General features: G+C 46.2%; 4 protein-coding genes across 4 annotated transcripts; 2 read left to right on the plus strand and 2 right to left on the minus strand.

The window, feature by feature from the left end:
* Positions 1–377: 377 nt before the first annotated feature.
* Positions 378–917, plus strand: PGRI_012660 (uncharacterized protein; the record flags this gene model as incomplete). The annotated part of the gene is made up of 1 exon (XM_040788979.1): positions 378–917. The coding sequence occupies one exon, from the start codon at positions 378–380 to the stop codon at positions 915–917; it is 540 nt and encodes a 179-aa protein (XP_040645932.1).
* Positions 918–1,167: 250 nt separating this feature from the next.
* PGRI_012670 (Aromatic prenyltransferase, DMATS type) lies at positions 1,168–2,427 on the minus strand (the record flags this gene model as incomplete). The annotated part of the gene is made up of 1 exon (XM_040788980.1): positions 1,168–2,427. The coding sequence occupies one exon, from the start codon at positions 2,425–2,427 to the stop codon at positions 1,168–1,170; it is 1,260 nt and encodes a 419-aa protein (XP_040645933.1).
* Positions 2,428–5,996: 3,569 nt separating this feature from the next.
* Positions 5,997–7,232, plus strand: PGRI_012680 (cytochrome P450; the record flags this gene model as incomplete). Its single annotated transcript, XM_040788981.1, has 1 exon — positions 5,997–7,232. The coding sequence occupies one exon, from the start codon at positions 5,997–5,999 to the stop codon at positions 7,230–7,232; it is 1,236 nt and encodes a 411-aa protein (XP_040645934.1).
* A 3,724-nt stretch (positions 7,233–10,956) lies between these two features.
* On the minus strand, positions 10,957–12,704 carry PGRI_012690 (glycosyltransferase family 15 protein; the record flags this gene model as incomplete). The annotated part of the gene is made up of 5 exons (XM_040788982.1): positions 10,957–11,298; positions 11,354–11,759; positions 11,816–11,902; positions 11,960–12,370; positions 12,433–12,704. The coding sequence occupies 5 exons, from the start codon at positions 12,702–12,704 to the stop codon at positions 10,957–10,959; spliced, it is 1,518 nt and encodes a 505-aa protein (XP_040645935.1).
* Between the last annotated feature and the right edge of the window lie 1,287 nt (positions 12,705–13,991).

Here is a 13,991-nt window from a genome sequence, read left to right on the forward strand (position 1 = left end):
GCTATTGAAAATAGCCCATGTAGGATTGCGCCATATGTCCAAGCTTATTTCGACAAGTTTCACCCAAAATGGCCATTCTTGCACCCAGCAACATTCAATCACAATACTGAAATGCCTTTTCTTACTCAATCAGTGGTGATGATGGGCTCATGGGCGATGGCGGAAAACAATACACAACAGACCGCAAAAGACCTACATAGAAAACTGACCTCGTCGATATATGAGCAAAGGGTTAGTTCAGCCCTTTTCTCTGTCTCTCCGCATTTTCTTTCTGTTATTGAAGAACAAGCTAGGAAAAATGGGACAAATCGAATCACCATGGCGAACTACACTCACAACATCATGAAACATCCTCATATACTCCCACGCCCTGGCCAATGGCAACATACCAAGGAATCCTGCTACACCTCATCTTCTCCCTCCTCCTCAACCGCGACCAGTCAGATCTACAACTGGCTCAAGTTCTCCCCGATATTCCCTCTCAGCTTCTCGTTTCTCTCGTGCACAGCTGCTTGAAGCGGCATATGTTCTTCTATCCCTCAATAATGGCCCAATTTAAACCAGGTATTAACCCCGATGTTTTTATCTGGCTTGGTATTGAGGAAGTCAAGCGTTTCGACTTGTGCTTGTACAGGGTATGCAGACATGCCCGGGTACACGACACCAAACTCTTGGAAGAGGCGCCCAATTTTAGCCCTCGCGGTGTACCACAGCTACCGGGTGAAAGTCTTCTTTCTCTGGCAGATCTGCAATTTGCGGTCCCAGATAGTGATGAGCTCTGGCATGCGACTTCAGACTTGGCTGCGAAACTCGCGGGAAACTCAGCCACGTATACCAATGAGAATACTGAGGAGTATTGGATATCCCGGACTGCGCGGCTATTGCAGCCTCGTGATCAACAATTTCAGTGGATATAACTATATTTCAATTGCAACACCGTTGTTGTGTATAGACCATGTTTCACTCGTGCTCTAAGTTTAGAAGGCTAGGTGATAAAATATATTTAACCCCCTTTACTAACTGTTTGAATGCCGTGCTCTCGAAATAAAACCCGAAGAAATAGAGAAAAAAAGAAAAATAAGACAGCAATTTCATCCTCCGTCATCCTCGCTATTTCTTATATTCTGTCAAGAACCCTGAACCAATTCCATAACCGGAAACTGTGTTTCAGCAGCCACCATTCGAAGCCTCATCAACAAGACACCCGTACAGTTCAGCTGAGAGATAAAACGTATTGGACCGCTTGCCATCCAACTTTTCCTTCATACCCACCCAACTATGGATACCACGACCAGCCTCCAACGGCCGACGCTGCACAGCACTAACAGCATTTCTATACCTCTCTCGGTAAAGCTGAGGCGCAGAAATAGCATCCATATAAATTTCAATGCGCTCCTGCGCCACGGCATCATTTGCTACATGACAACCCGTTGGGTAAAGGATTGTTCGAGCCACCGGCCGAGACGGATCTTTGTTCTTGAAATGGAAACAGGATACCCCTGGTTCTCCATGGTACGGCCCTAGCGATCCACCAGACATAATTGAGTAGAACTGCTCGATATCATGGACATTGGAGTTGGGATCCATCTTGACATGTTTTTCCGCGATTTGCGTTGCAGATGCGCCAGGGTGTGCAACGTATACCTTGGCTTCGGCCTCTTCTGGGTTCGGCGACAGGCCGAGCGAGAAGTAGATGGGATAGTCGTCGCCAGTCATCATGTTTTCTAATAGTTTCCACGAGGTGGCCAGTCCCAGGCGCTCTAGGGCCTCTCGGGTCACGTTGAAGGCGTTTTGTCTCCCCGAGGCTAGTGGACTCAGGTAAATCTTCCACTTTTCCAGTGTACTTGAGGTGACGAAGCTGTGCCATGAGGCTAGCTTACCCTCTGGCTTCGCGGGGAGAAATAAGTCTTGAACGAGATTCAGACGGTCCAGGGAGACCTTTGTGGAGCCGTACTCTGTCGCTATGTCGTCGGTCAAGCGAGAGGTTGTTTCTTGGAGGGCGATTAAGCTGTTTTCTTTTGGCTGGGCTTCGATCAAGAAGCGCAGCTCAGATGCTCCGGTCTGCTGGGAGAGAGCCAATGAGTACTCGTAAGGCGAGTGATCATTGCTCACGTCAGAAACCCAGGCTGATGTGTCCAGCTTCTGTGGTATGGCATTTTGACACCATTCACCCCCGGAAAACTTCAAGGCGTATAACAGCTTCTCTCTTATGGCCTCTTCTTGCCCAATGGCTTTAGAAAGAGCTTCAACTTGCCGACTAGCCTCGCTGAGATAGTTGCCATTGATCACCTGGTTCACGGGGGCTGGAGCAGGTGTCGCCGGGATGGTAGGCTTGATTGCAGTTGTGGTGGGTTGATGTTCCCAGGCAAACTGGTGACTTTGTCGGTACGACCAGGCGTCCGGTTGCTTCTGGTCTAGAAGAGCCATATCTGATGTAAAGTTGCGATTGTCGACGTTATTGTCTGCTCTAGGATGAGTGCTGTGTATGCGACTTGTATATTCGGCAGAAGGTCGACTTATATAGAATTGAGACACTATCTATAAATAATTACTCCGATATGAAGCGTAGACAAATAAACAGGATTTCTCTCAAAACTACCTGTCACTATCACACTAGCCAAGATTCTCTTGACGGAAAACTTCCTACTGGAAGAGCTGGGCGCTTACTTTGTGCATATAAGAAAGCCGCCACTGTAAGATACAGTCAGACAGACACGGCACATAATATATATAACCTTTGATCAAAAGCCAGTTATTCGCTACTGATCCTACCTACATAAGGGACGCCGTAAGCCCTACTGGACCAGGTGGAGGATAAAACAGGTTATCCGTTGCTAGCCGAGATAAATCTAGTAGAAAATATGAGTCTCGATCAATATGAATTGCTTTAAATGCTATGGTGCCAATAATGTCTAGTTTTAGCCCCCTAAGCACTAGTATCTAGGCTGTTCCAATTAGGAATATGGCCCCCATTCCAAGAATAAGATATGCAGCATATCAGATTGGTATATCTTTCTGCTGCTAATCTCACAATTACAAACTCTATTTAACTCTTCAGGCATCCTACAATAGTTTTTAGTACTGCGTACTAACCCCGGTCTTGATGGGAATAGATATATATCTCAACATTTTATATGTAGTGTATAGTACAGAGTAAGCAGCCACATGGTATACGCAGCTATACGAAGTATATGTACGTCACATATTGAATTATATTGACTATGGCATAGTAGTGCTTATTGGTTATCCACGGGTGCAGAATCTAAAGCCACCAACTATATTCAAATGACACCTTCCTAAAAGTTAGCTAGCCCGGGGCTAGGGTAGAACAGGTAAAAGGTGCCGCTGCTATCAAGAAACTAACTGTAGATGACCACTCAATATGCTGATATTTTGCGGGGATGAATGCTGCTCTGCAGCGGATCTCCGTCGGGTTCTGGGTTCTTCGCTCGATTCGGCCCTTCCCCGGAGAGACTACCAATTGGAACCTCCCGGCAATCAACGATTGTGGATGTCTGACATTGCAGTCCAATTAATACAATGAAGATATGAACCCTGTTGCAGCCGATTGGAGCCTCAGCCCTTCATAAATTGGCAAACGGGTCTATGCGCACTTACTGCTAGCCTTATTGCACTACGACTTTGGCCCAAGTTCAACCCACCTTTACAAAACTTCTGTTGCACTTTGGCATCACATCTTACTTATTTGCTACAGACTGCGCAGTTTGTTTGCTGTTTGCTACAGGGTATAAATACCCTGTTTCCCCTAGATTGAATTCTAGAAGCGCTTTACCTTTATATATCTCACTCCTTCATAAGCACAATAAGCATTCATGGATGTTATCTGAGGGGAAAAGCGCCCGGCTCATAACCTCTTGTGCTTATGAACCAGTTCCAAATCGAATATAGGCACTCTCATTTGACTAATGGCATCTAACAGGCCAGACATCTATTTTGTGATGATCAAAGTAGCTCGCCATGCGAATAACCCCGGTCCAGTACACTCTCAGGCACTGAAGGGCCTGCCCTGATACCTCACTGGCGCTAAAAGCCTCGCTATATCCTACAGTATTGGCATGAAAAACCGCTTCCCTGTTGGGATATTGCGATGCTGATTGGGCGGGCCCCCACAGTGAGAAAGACCTTTCAACCTCAGGATTCGTCTTCAAGATAAGCAGTGATCATATCTCATGGACCTCTAAGAAACAACCATATATCGCTTTGTCGACTACAGAGAGTGAATACATAGCACAAGCTCTTGCTACTCAGGAAGCTTTATGGCTGACCCATTACTCGTTGAACTCGACGTTGGCTTTCTCCAAAAATCGATGCCAATTTTGCAGACAACAATGGTGCCATCGCCCTCGCTTCTAATCCCGATTTTCGCGTGAACACAAAGCATATCGCTGTACGATTTTCACCGACTTCGTCAGGAAGTTGAAGCGGGCAATATCAAGTTCATCAAAATACTGATTGCGGAGATGACCGCAGATGGGTTTACGAAACCTCTTGGCCGCCTGTTATTCAAGCGCTAGATAGCGCAAATGGGACTACATATTCACCGAGAGTGATGCTTGTGGGGGTATGTCGAGTCCTTTCTGGTCTACACCTTGCAAAAAGATATTTTCTGACGATTTCAAGTCAAATCATCTGGTCTTTCTGGAAGAAAATTGGGGGCTATCTGGACTAGATCTGCTAGTCATGGGGGGTGACAGAAGTCATGACTTCATTCGTTTGCTCCGAGAATTATCTAGTTTCCATTTATAGATAGCTTTCCTCTTCTTTGCGCATCTCAAGATATTTTCCAGATTACCTATTGTTTGTCGTAGATAATCTCTCAGTGGTGCTACTACATCAACAGTGAAGACAACGGGATAGACAGAAGATAAAAGAACTAGAAAACGATTAAAAGAAATCGCCTTCGCCGAGAGAGCGATAGCTGAAGGCCAAGAGTTAAGCCACGCAATGCTGCTGCTCAGGCTGTTGGTTGACCAGGACACAAACAATATGGGGAGCCGTAAGCACAAAGCTGGGAAATGGCGGGGTATTAAAGACGAAAATGTGGAAGTATAAAGTCAGCAAGTAGATGTAGAAGTTGATATCCGCTATTAACAGAAAATTGGCTTTTATCAGTTCGAACACTGGCCCATAGTATATCAAATGCAAACTATATAACTAAATGTAGGGTTGTTGACGGGTAGTTGCTGTTCGGTGTTCTAAGCGAGAAGGCAGGTCTATAAATCTAGGCAGATACATATTGTTTACCTAGGCACTCTATTTAAATAATATCCTGGCCTTGAGCCTCTCCGTACTCCATACCTATTTTGTACATAGTTGGATCTGGCCATTTGCGCTGAGATGAAATGTGTTGGCATGTCACTAATACACCAATCATGCACTGCTTATTTTCCACAATTAACTGTGCCAATACCTAATGGTGCTAATATTAATTCTCAGCCCCAGATGTTTCTCAGCTCGCCAAAACAGCCCTAAAGGGACCAGGGGGCCGGGATTAGGTTTTAGTTTATCTTCCCCTCCAACCCCTGTCAATTAAACCTACTTCCATCGACACTCTACATCTAGTTTACTTCTACAATTCCAATGCATCTGGCAACATTCATAGTCATTGCCGGGCTGTTAATAGGCATTTATATTGCCACACGGCGTAAATCGACATCTTTGCCTCTCCCTCCGGGCCCCAAGCCATTGCCAATAATTGGCAATGTCCACCAAGCTCCAAAATCCCATGGCTGGAATACATATCGCGAATGGAGCAAGCAGTATGGTCCCATCGTTCACCTCAACATGCTTGGACAGCACGTCATCATTTTATCTACATCTGAAGTAGCCCACGAACTCCTAGCGAAGCGTGGAACTATATTTTCAGACCGACCTCGTCTTTTTGCAAGACTCTCTTTGACTACATGTGCAACATGAGCTAATTCAAACTACAGTTGGCAACGGAGTTGGCCTTGAAAGGACTCAACATTCTCATGATGAATTACACCGAGCAATTCAAACAACACCAAAGGCTACAGGTTTCAGTGTTAAACGCGACGCCAGCAGCCGCCTATCTCCCTCTGCAGACTCTAGAATCGCAGCAATTGCTACAAGATCTCCTAGAAAATGCGGGCGGCGCTGGTGCTGAGGTTCAAGGACATTTCCAGCGCGCCGTCGCTAGCATCATCCATACATTGTTGTATGGCTTCCGTGTCAAAGACTATAACGACCCGGTACTTCGCACCGTTGTTGACCTCAACGATGAATTCTCTCAGTTTGTCCAGGTTGGCGCGCACATTGTTGACCAGTTCCCCGTGCTTAATAACCTACCCGGCTTCTTGGCCCCATGGCAGGCAAAAGCCGAGAACCACTACACCAGGAAACATGATCTGCGCGGTAAAAACTTCCGGCGTGGTCTGGAGTCCGATACCTGGAATATATCAAAGCATCTCAAGAAAGCTGTCGAAAAGGATGGCCTCGATATGCCTATGAACGAGCTAGCCTTTGAGCTTGGTACCATGATCGATGCCGCGCTGGACGGCACTACAGACAGCTTGCTCTGGTTTGTGGTGGCTTGCGTCACGCAAGATCAGGGCTTCGTTGCTAAGGCACGCAAGGAGCTAGATGCCGTTGTTGGGCATGGTCGACTCCCAGTCCTAGACGACAAGCCCAATATGCCATACATCACCGCAATTGTCGAAGAGATATTCCGTTGGCGACCCGTCGGTCCCGAAGGCGTCCCTCACTTGAACAAGGAGGAGACTACCTACAATGGATATACTATTCCCAAGGGATCTGTTATTATCCCTAACGTTTGGACAATCTCCCGAGAAGAAGCCTTGTTTGGCGCTGACCCCGATGATTTCATACCTGATCGCTGGCTCGATGAGAACGGCAGAACCCTCAAAGACCTCCCCGCTGCCGGCTTCGGTTATGGGAGGCGAACCTGCCCTGGGCGGTATTTTGCCCGCAATTTTATCTGGATCGTTGTTGCCCAGGTACTATGGTCCTTCGATATCAAGGCTGGCCTGTCTGAGGAGACGGGCGAGCCCGTCGTCGTTGACCCTTTTGCGTGTACTTACGGCTTGGTCATGCGGGCTCTGCCTTTCAAGGCTTTGTTTAACCCTCGTGGACCTTGGGTGCGTGAAGTGATTGCCAGAACTGGTGACACTTATAGCAAGGACCACATGGCCATGCTCAAGCAAATTGGCGCGGAGTTCGATAGGTTGTAGTGTTCTCTTTCCTCATTATATGTGCAATCATGAATGTCTTAGGACCTGAGGTCGATAACCACACCCATATACCAGGGGGCGCTAAAGCCCCCTGGACCCCCAGCCTCAGTCGTTCAGCGTTAGCTTAATCCCCTTCTCCAAACGCTAGTCTTAGTGTATAGGTAGAGATGTTTAAGTATATCATATGTATTGACGCTGTTAGTATAGAGTTATATTAGTATTGCTTACCCTCGATACTTTAGTGTAATAGCGTAGTAGTGTAATTAATCTCTTTCTACCCCGCGCTCTATGTACTATTTAGAGGTAATTAATGGGGATTAAAGGTCTCTAGGGGTTTTTAGCAAGGGCTAAATTAGGTAATTAAATAGCGAGGTCTAACCTATTCGATCTAATTGTGATTTTTCAGCTATACTACTGGCTGTATTCCTACCTAAACTAGCTGTTGAACTTCCTGCTCAACTAGCTGCTATATTCCTAGCTATATCGCTAGGTATGAAAACGCCCTCTCCTTGTTTCACAAAAACTTAGACCATATTGAGCCCATTCCTCGTGACAATTGACGAAACTCGGGCTGGATAGACTACAGGATCAAAAAAATAGTCGCGCCCGGGATCGAACCGGGAACCTTCTCGGTGTGAGCGAGACGCCATGACCATTAGGCCACGCGACTTGATTATTAATAATATTTCGGATTGACAGCTAGAGGTGGCGAAGCCAAGTAGCTGAGGAAACGTATTTTGTGCACGACCGACATACTACAGGCGAGTAGCATTGCTGAAAACATATAGTAAATGCCATATGTATTTTCAATATATATATTAATAACACTTTTTCGTTTGGTATATATCTATATTCAAATGTTAGTTTCAAAAAAGTCTAAGCCCTATGATATGACGGTGACGAAAATTACGTTACTATGAGCAATAATATATCAATATATCTCAAGCCCTAAGTAGTAGAAATTCTCTAAGCTTCTTAAGAATGCTATATATCACTAGAATAACCCTACTTAAAGAGGTTCCTATACCTAAGCCACTACGTATATTACGATATCAAGTTTTGTAATGTGTGGTGTTTATGTATCTGCGTTACTCACTTACCGAGTACTAAAAGCTTGTAACTTTCCTTAGCCTCGGGCCGGCTTCCTCTAGCCATTGAACTGAAATTATCTTAATAATCAAGTCGCGTGGCCTAATGGTCATGGCGTCTCGCTCACACCGAGAAGGTTCCCGGTTCGATCCCGGGCGCGACTATTTTTTTGATCTTGTAGTATATCTAGATCAAGAGTAGGAAAAGTTTTTATATGCGAACTTGTATCTTTCTTAGGCATGAACCATGGTTACTAAAATTAGTGTATAACCTTGCTATACCTCCTGTTACAAGCGGCTTTATAAGATACTGGGGAACGGTCTTAAAACAGTCCCGGCTTACACTCCAATCTACGAAGTACTCATCACATAGATTTAAGTATAATCTCTAGTCGTGGGGTCTAATAGTACGGTCTGAGAACGTTTCGAGTCCGTTTCGGGCTCGAGGTGCCAGAATCCGAATTTAATAAACATGTCTAGTCGTGTGGCCTAATGGTCATGGCGTCTCGCTCACACCGAGAAGGTTCCCGGTTCGATCCCGGGCACGACTATTTTTGGTTTCTGTATGTGAACAACATGTATAGCAGACAATTGCTTTTTGTCACCATAGGGGAGTCAAGTCTTTTTATTACTTGGTACCCTATCTTCCTAGGAGGATAAGAATTTTCATATGTTGCGGTGCGAGCTTATATACTGTTTGGTCAACATTCTAGCTTCTTTCAGGTCTATAGCAAACTATAGTTTATGATTTATTGAGCTATAGTATTGCCATAAGTTTATGATGTGTACAGCTCAGCGGCATAATCCAATTGGCCACTAGAAAACTAGGACTTGGAAACGCCCAGCTTGTACTCCAGGGCTATTGCCTTGGCTGTCATCTGTCAAGCCACTTCTTGCAGCAATTATATCCCGTTGATTGCCCCGGCAGCTGGGTTACGCGGAACTCAGAGGGCAGGTATTCAGATTAATAGTGTTGTATCCCGTTGTTAGAATCAGGTTAGCATTTACAACTCTATACTTGAACTATATAATGCAGTCACCTTAAGATCTACTCCTGCGAATACCAGCAGACTGCAGAAGACTTCCTCGCTCTCTACGAAAAGGAGTATCTTGATAATATTATCTTGTAGCCGAGGCCAGGTAATGCGCCTAGTGGATGCTCATGCAATATCAGAAAGACCAGCAAAAAAGAGCTCTAGATCGAAAGCAATCCATGGCACATTTTGACTATGACGAATAACCACCGGGTTGGGAATTATTATGATTCCGAAATTGATCATCTCAAAGCATGTCGCTGTTGTATATGGAGTAGAGCAACCGCTCCAGGGCTGGGTCATAATAGGCAACACATAGGGCTACCCCGCCCAACGTGACCCCGCTCTGCCTTAGATCTCCTATCATTTGGTATCATTTGGAGACTTGGTGCTTCCCATCAATCTAGTTATTCACTGTGATTCAAAATGGGAGAATACTCAGGCTTATAGATGGTCCAACTCCAACTTGGTTATGCTACCGTCATTTGTTCTTTGAAGGCGAAAACTATGGAGATTGGCAGTCTAGGTGTGATGGCTATCTTAATAGGACACACCAAGAGCTTGGAACGGAGAAAGAGGTCCCTATGTGGTTCCTAGATGCCGACAATGGAAGTATGTACGGTGAGCTAAGATCTTGAGCACGAGCTTGATTTCATGAACGAAAAAAATCCCAATCTCGCTCCTGCTCCTATACTAATTAAGCCCCAGGGTTAGGGCAAAAGCGCAGGGCCGAGTACATTTGAGGGTAATGAGAGGTTTATTCGTGTTCCTTCAGGCTGTGAGTAGCACAGCTGCAAACCAGTCTATTTAAACATCCAAGTCGCATAATAATCCGAAGAAATAAAGTGCATTATACTGATATCATTCTTCACGTAATTCACCTGGTGATTATTCCATATTCTATAGACAACCATGCTCGATCTGGTATTTGCGAGGGTGAAGGGTGGGCAATGCGAGAAAACAAACCGTGGATGTATGCCACGGATTCAAGGGTGGGGAGAGGGGAAGGTATGTACATTTCATGAATGCATGCTGGAAGACAACCACAAAAACTGCGAGGAAAGAAAGAGGCGAAGAGACACGTCGAGGTGGACGGCGGGAGTTGCTTTGGGCTCAGCCCCCGAATGGTCTCCTCCACCGAGATGAAACTGTGCTCTAGGTAGAACAAACATTGGATATAGCGATGGAATCAAGTTCCAAGAAAACGAGCGAAAACATTGGATATAAGGGCTGTCCGAGACAATTTGAGATGACATCGGAATCCCACAATGTACGATACCAATGTTCCACTGCTGACGCAGACTGTTCCTTCCACCAAGATATGAATCACAACAGCCAGTCCCAGTGGCAAAGCATGGTTGATGTATGTGTCAACAGTGATGATGGAAATGCTGACACCATCTCCCGATAATAAATAAGCCATTAGATCCATTGAACGCCGCCCAGAAAGGAAACCCCATGACCAACATAACATGCAGGCTCCAGCTTAAAAACACCCAAGGGCAGACCCAAGAGATGCGCACAGCCGAATAAATAGACAGGGGAAAAGCAGACGCAAGAAGATGTGGCGAGCACTGAGCACTAATGCACCAGCGTCCAGATCTATGGCGAGGCCCAGCCACCAGCCACTTCCACCCATTCGGGGAGACAGCTGCCTTGCTTGCCCTCGACATCGACAATGTCAGTGTCGCAGCGGCATCGGCAACCGACACCGTTCTCCTTGACCTGGTCAGGAGTCGCCCAGTACTCGTCTTCTTCGATCCGTTTCTTTTCGTCATCAGTGGTCATCTCGAGGTAAGGGATACGAGTGAGTTGGCGGGCCGGAGCGTTGGCCGGGCAATGCTGAATGGTAGTGTGCCGGTAGCCGAAGTCACGGAAGTAATGGATATCACTAGGCGCGAGGAGAGCACCGGCGGCGAGAGAGTGAATGGGAGCATCACCCCACTAGTACAGTTAGTAAGGATCCCGTGGCAGATTTCAAAGACATAATATAACGTACCCGCTCATTCCAAAATCCTCCACTTCTGTCCATCATAGTGAAGAAGTCTTCATACTCCTTGCTGCGGAACCAATCCAGACGGGCAATCTCGAAGTTACTCCAGAAATGGCACATGTTGTAGCTCTCGCCTTCCATGGCCTCTGGGTCAACATCCTTCAAATTGTTGTCACCGGGGTCGGTCTGCAGGATTTCATCTGGCAATTTGTCCTTCTTCTCCTCGGGAGGAGTTTCTGGTTGCTCTGGGTGCTCTAGGAACATCTCCCACAAACCCTTGGACTTGAGGTTGTTCTTGCGCTTGTAAGCAGCCGCATACCGGAAGATGTTGGGAACAGTCTCGCGAAGCTCCTTGACTGCAATTGTGAAGCCATAGGTCTTGTTTGCCTCGGCCATCTTAAGGAATGGATCACTAGAGTAACAAGTCAGCAGATAGACCAGAAAAAAATGCCACCGTGGGTATCTTACTAGGTGATGTCACAGAAGTACTTGATCTCGGGCTCCAAACGCCAGTACCACTCGTACTTCATCAGCAGAGGGTGCTTGTAGAAGTGTCTATCACAGAGTTAGCTTTATAATCCAAATCTCCTAAATCTGCCTTTGAAGACTGACCCTGAGTAGAATCGGCACATGTGGTGGTAGCTTTCCATTCCACCGTACATAATAGCAGCATCACCTTGCTTTTTGATGCCCTCTTTGGCAACCTCATGGTCAACCCAATCAGGGAATCCCCACATGGTGTTGTCAATTTTGCCGAATTCAACCTCCGCGCTGGTGTAGTTCTTGACCGTCGCCTTGAACTCCTCGTCGAAGTCACCATCGTTGAGGAAAACATAGGGGTAGTGCCACCACCGGTTGAAGTGTCTCTCAATCGACTTGAGCGACTGAATCACGCCATCCAACTCCTTATTTCTAGCAAGGACGACGAAGGCGGCGTTGGCGCGGGGAGCCTTTGCAATTTCCTCGGGCTCAATGGGCATACAGCCCGTAGCAAAGACTTTATCGTGCTTTTCGCTGATTTTTCTATGAAGCGCAGGAAGTTAGCTATCGCACACAGGATTGCCAATTGATAGGGCGATACGAACCGGATAGAAGGCGGAGTGCCCGCTGGAATTAGGATCCCCCCGGGAGAGGTAGGGTGTCGCACAAAGAGGAGCAGAATAAGGACAATTACAAGGCATGGAAATAGTAAAACAAGACCCAGGGGTATAGAAATAGATGAGTTGCCCTTTAGGCGAATCCTCCGTCGGAAAAAGGCGAATCTAGGATGAAGGCGGCCTTTCTCGATTGGAGCATCTTCCAACGGCAGACTCGGCGCACTGGGCAGCCGTTTCGTAATACGTTGGATGAAGCTCATGGGTGCGATTGTCGTGAGACCACACAAATAACAGTAGAGGTCAAGCTGTCAGGCCCAAGCGACAGCACGGGGCCGTTAGGGAGATAGTGGAGAAATTATGTCGGAGGTGTGATCACAAGAGGGATGCGTCTCGGGGAAAAGTTGTGAGCACACGATCAAACCGAATTCGGACCGTATGGATGACAGGAAGACCTGAAAGTCAAATAGATCTCAAGTGAAAATGGAGAAAATGACAGCAAAACGAGTGGCCGGAGGAATGCCTCCTTTCCTCCCCCAACTTTCTCAGTCCCACAGTAAATAGATGGGGAGAGCGTCGGGAGCAACGCAGGAAACTGTGAACAGCAAGGTACACAGAGAAGAGATTGGGGACATCAACAGGATGAGGGCGATGAAGAAAGAAGACGGATGGGGAATTGGAAGATGGGATGGGTTCCAAGAGGTTGCTTGCGCCTCCCTGGTCTTGGCGAAGTCCGGTGGCCTCTTTAGTGTCACCCGGAGACGGTTATTTTGCCCCTAGTTGCTGTGTAGTGGCGGTATAACCAGTATTGTATGGTATTTATGAGGTAATATTCTTTTTGTGCGATTGTTCTTTGCTTCTTCTTATATTCTAAGGATTTACTCCGTACATATATCTTCTTGAATAGTTCCTTTACCTTAAATGTTCAAATATTGTTTTTCAGTACTCCGTATATCCCTTATAATTAAAATTGGACTTCTTGCGCGTTTGTTCTTTTGTCGGTGATTGGCTTCTTATAGCGTCTAAGGGGGTGATTTCTTTTTTTTAAACGGTACTAGCTCCAAGCTAACGAAGAAAGCTTTGTGATTTTAATCCTATCTAGAACTAGCTGGAATTATGCTTGTGCTCGTGTACTTCGTACAAACCCTTGTATCTGTATCTCCCTAAAAAAATCCAATGGTATAGTCAACTGGGTTCAAATATTTTATACAACAACATGCATACGTAACCCACTTGGTCCACCTGGCATCCAGTATTCGGCCCTATGGGGCAATTTCACATATTATATACACTGGCAATGAGGATGATCTGGCTTCTCTGGAATTTGTTTATATTATAAACTCTTCACATTTACCCGGATAACTAGAGCCCTCGGTTTGTTGCACCTATCTCTACGGAGACGTATATACGGAGTAGCCAATACAATCTCTAGAATTAGCGCATGACGATCGAGGGTCCCAAACTTTCGGCCGTTAGACCCAAAGTAGTGCCTGTACGGAGTGATTCTTGGGGATGACCCTGTCATCTGCTCAGAATTCAGCCTCTTTAGG

Source organism: Penicillium griseofulvum (genome assembly GCF_001561935.1).
Source record: "Penicillium griseofulvum strain PG3 chromosome Unknown contig_80, whole genome shotgun sequence".
Lineage (NCBI taxonomy): Eukaryota > Fungi > Ascomycota > Eurotiomycetes > Eurotiales > Aspergillaceae > Penicillium > Penicillium griseofulvum.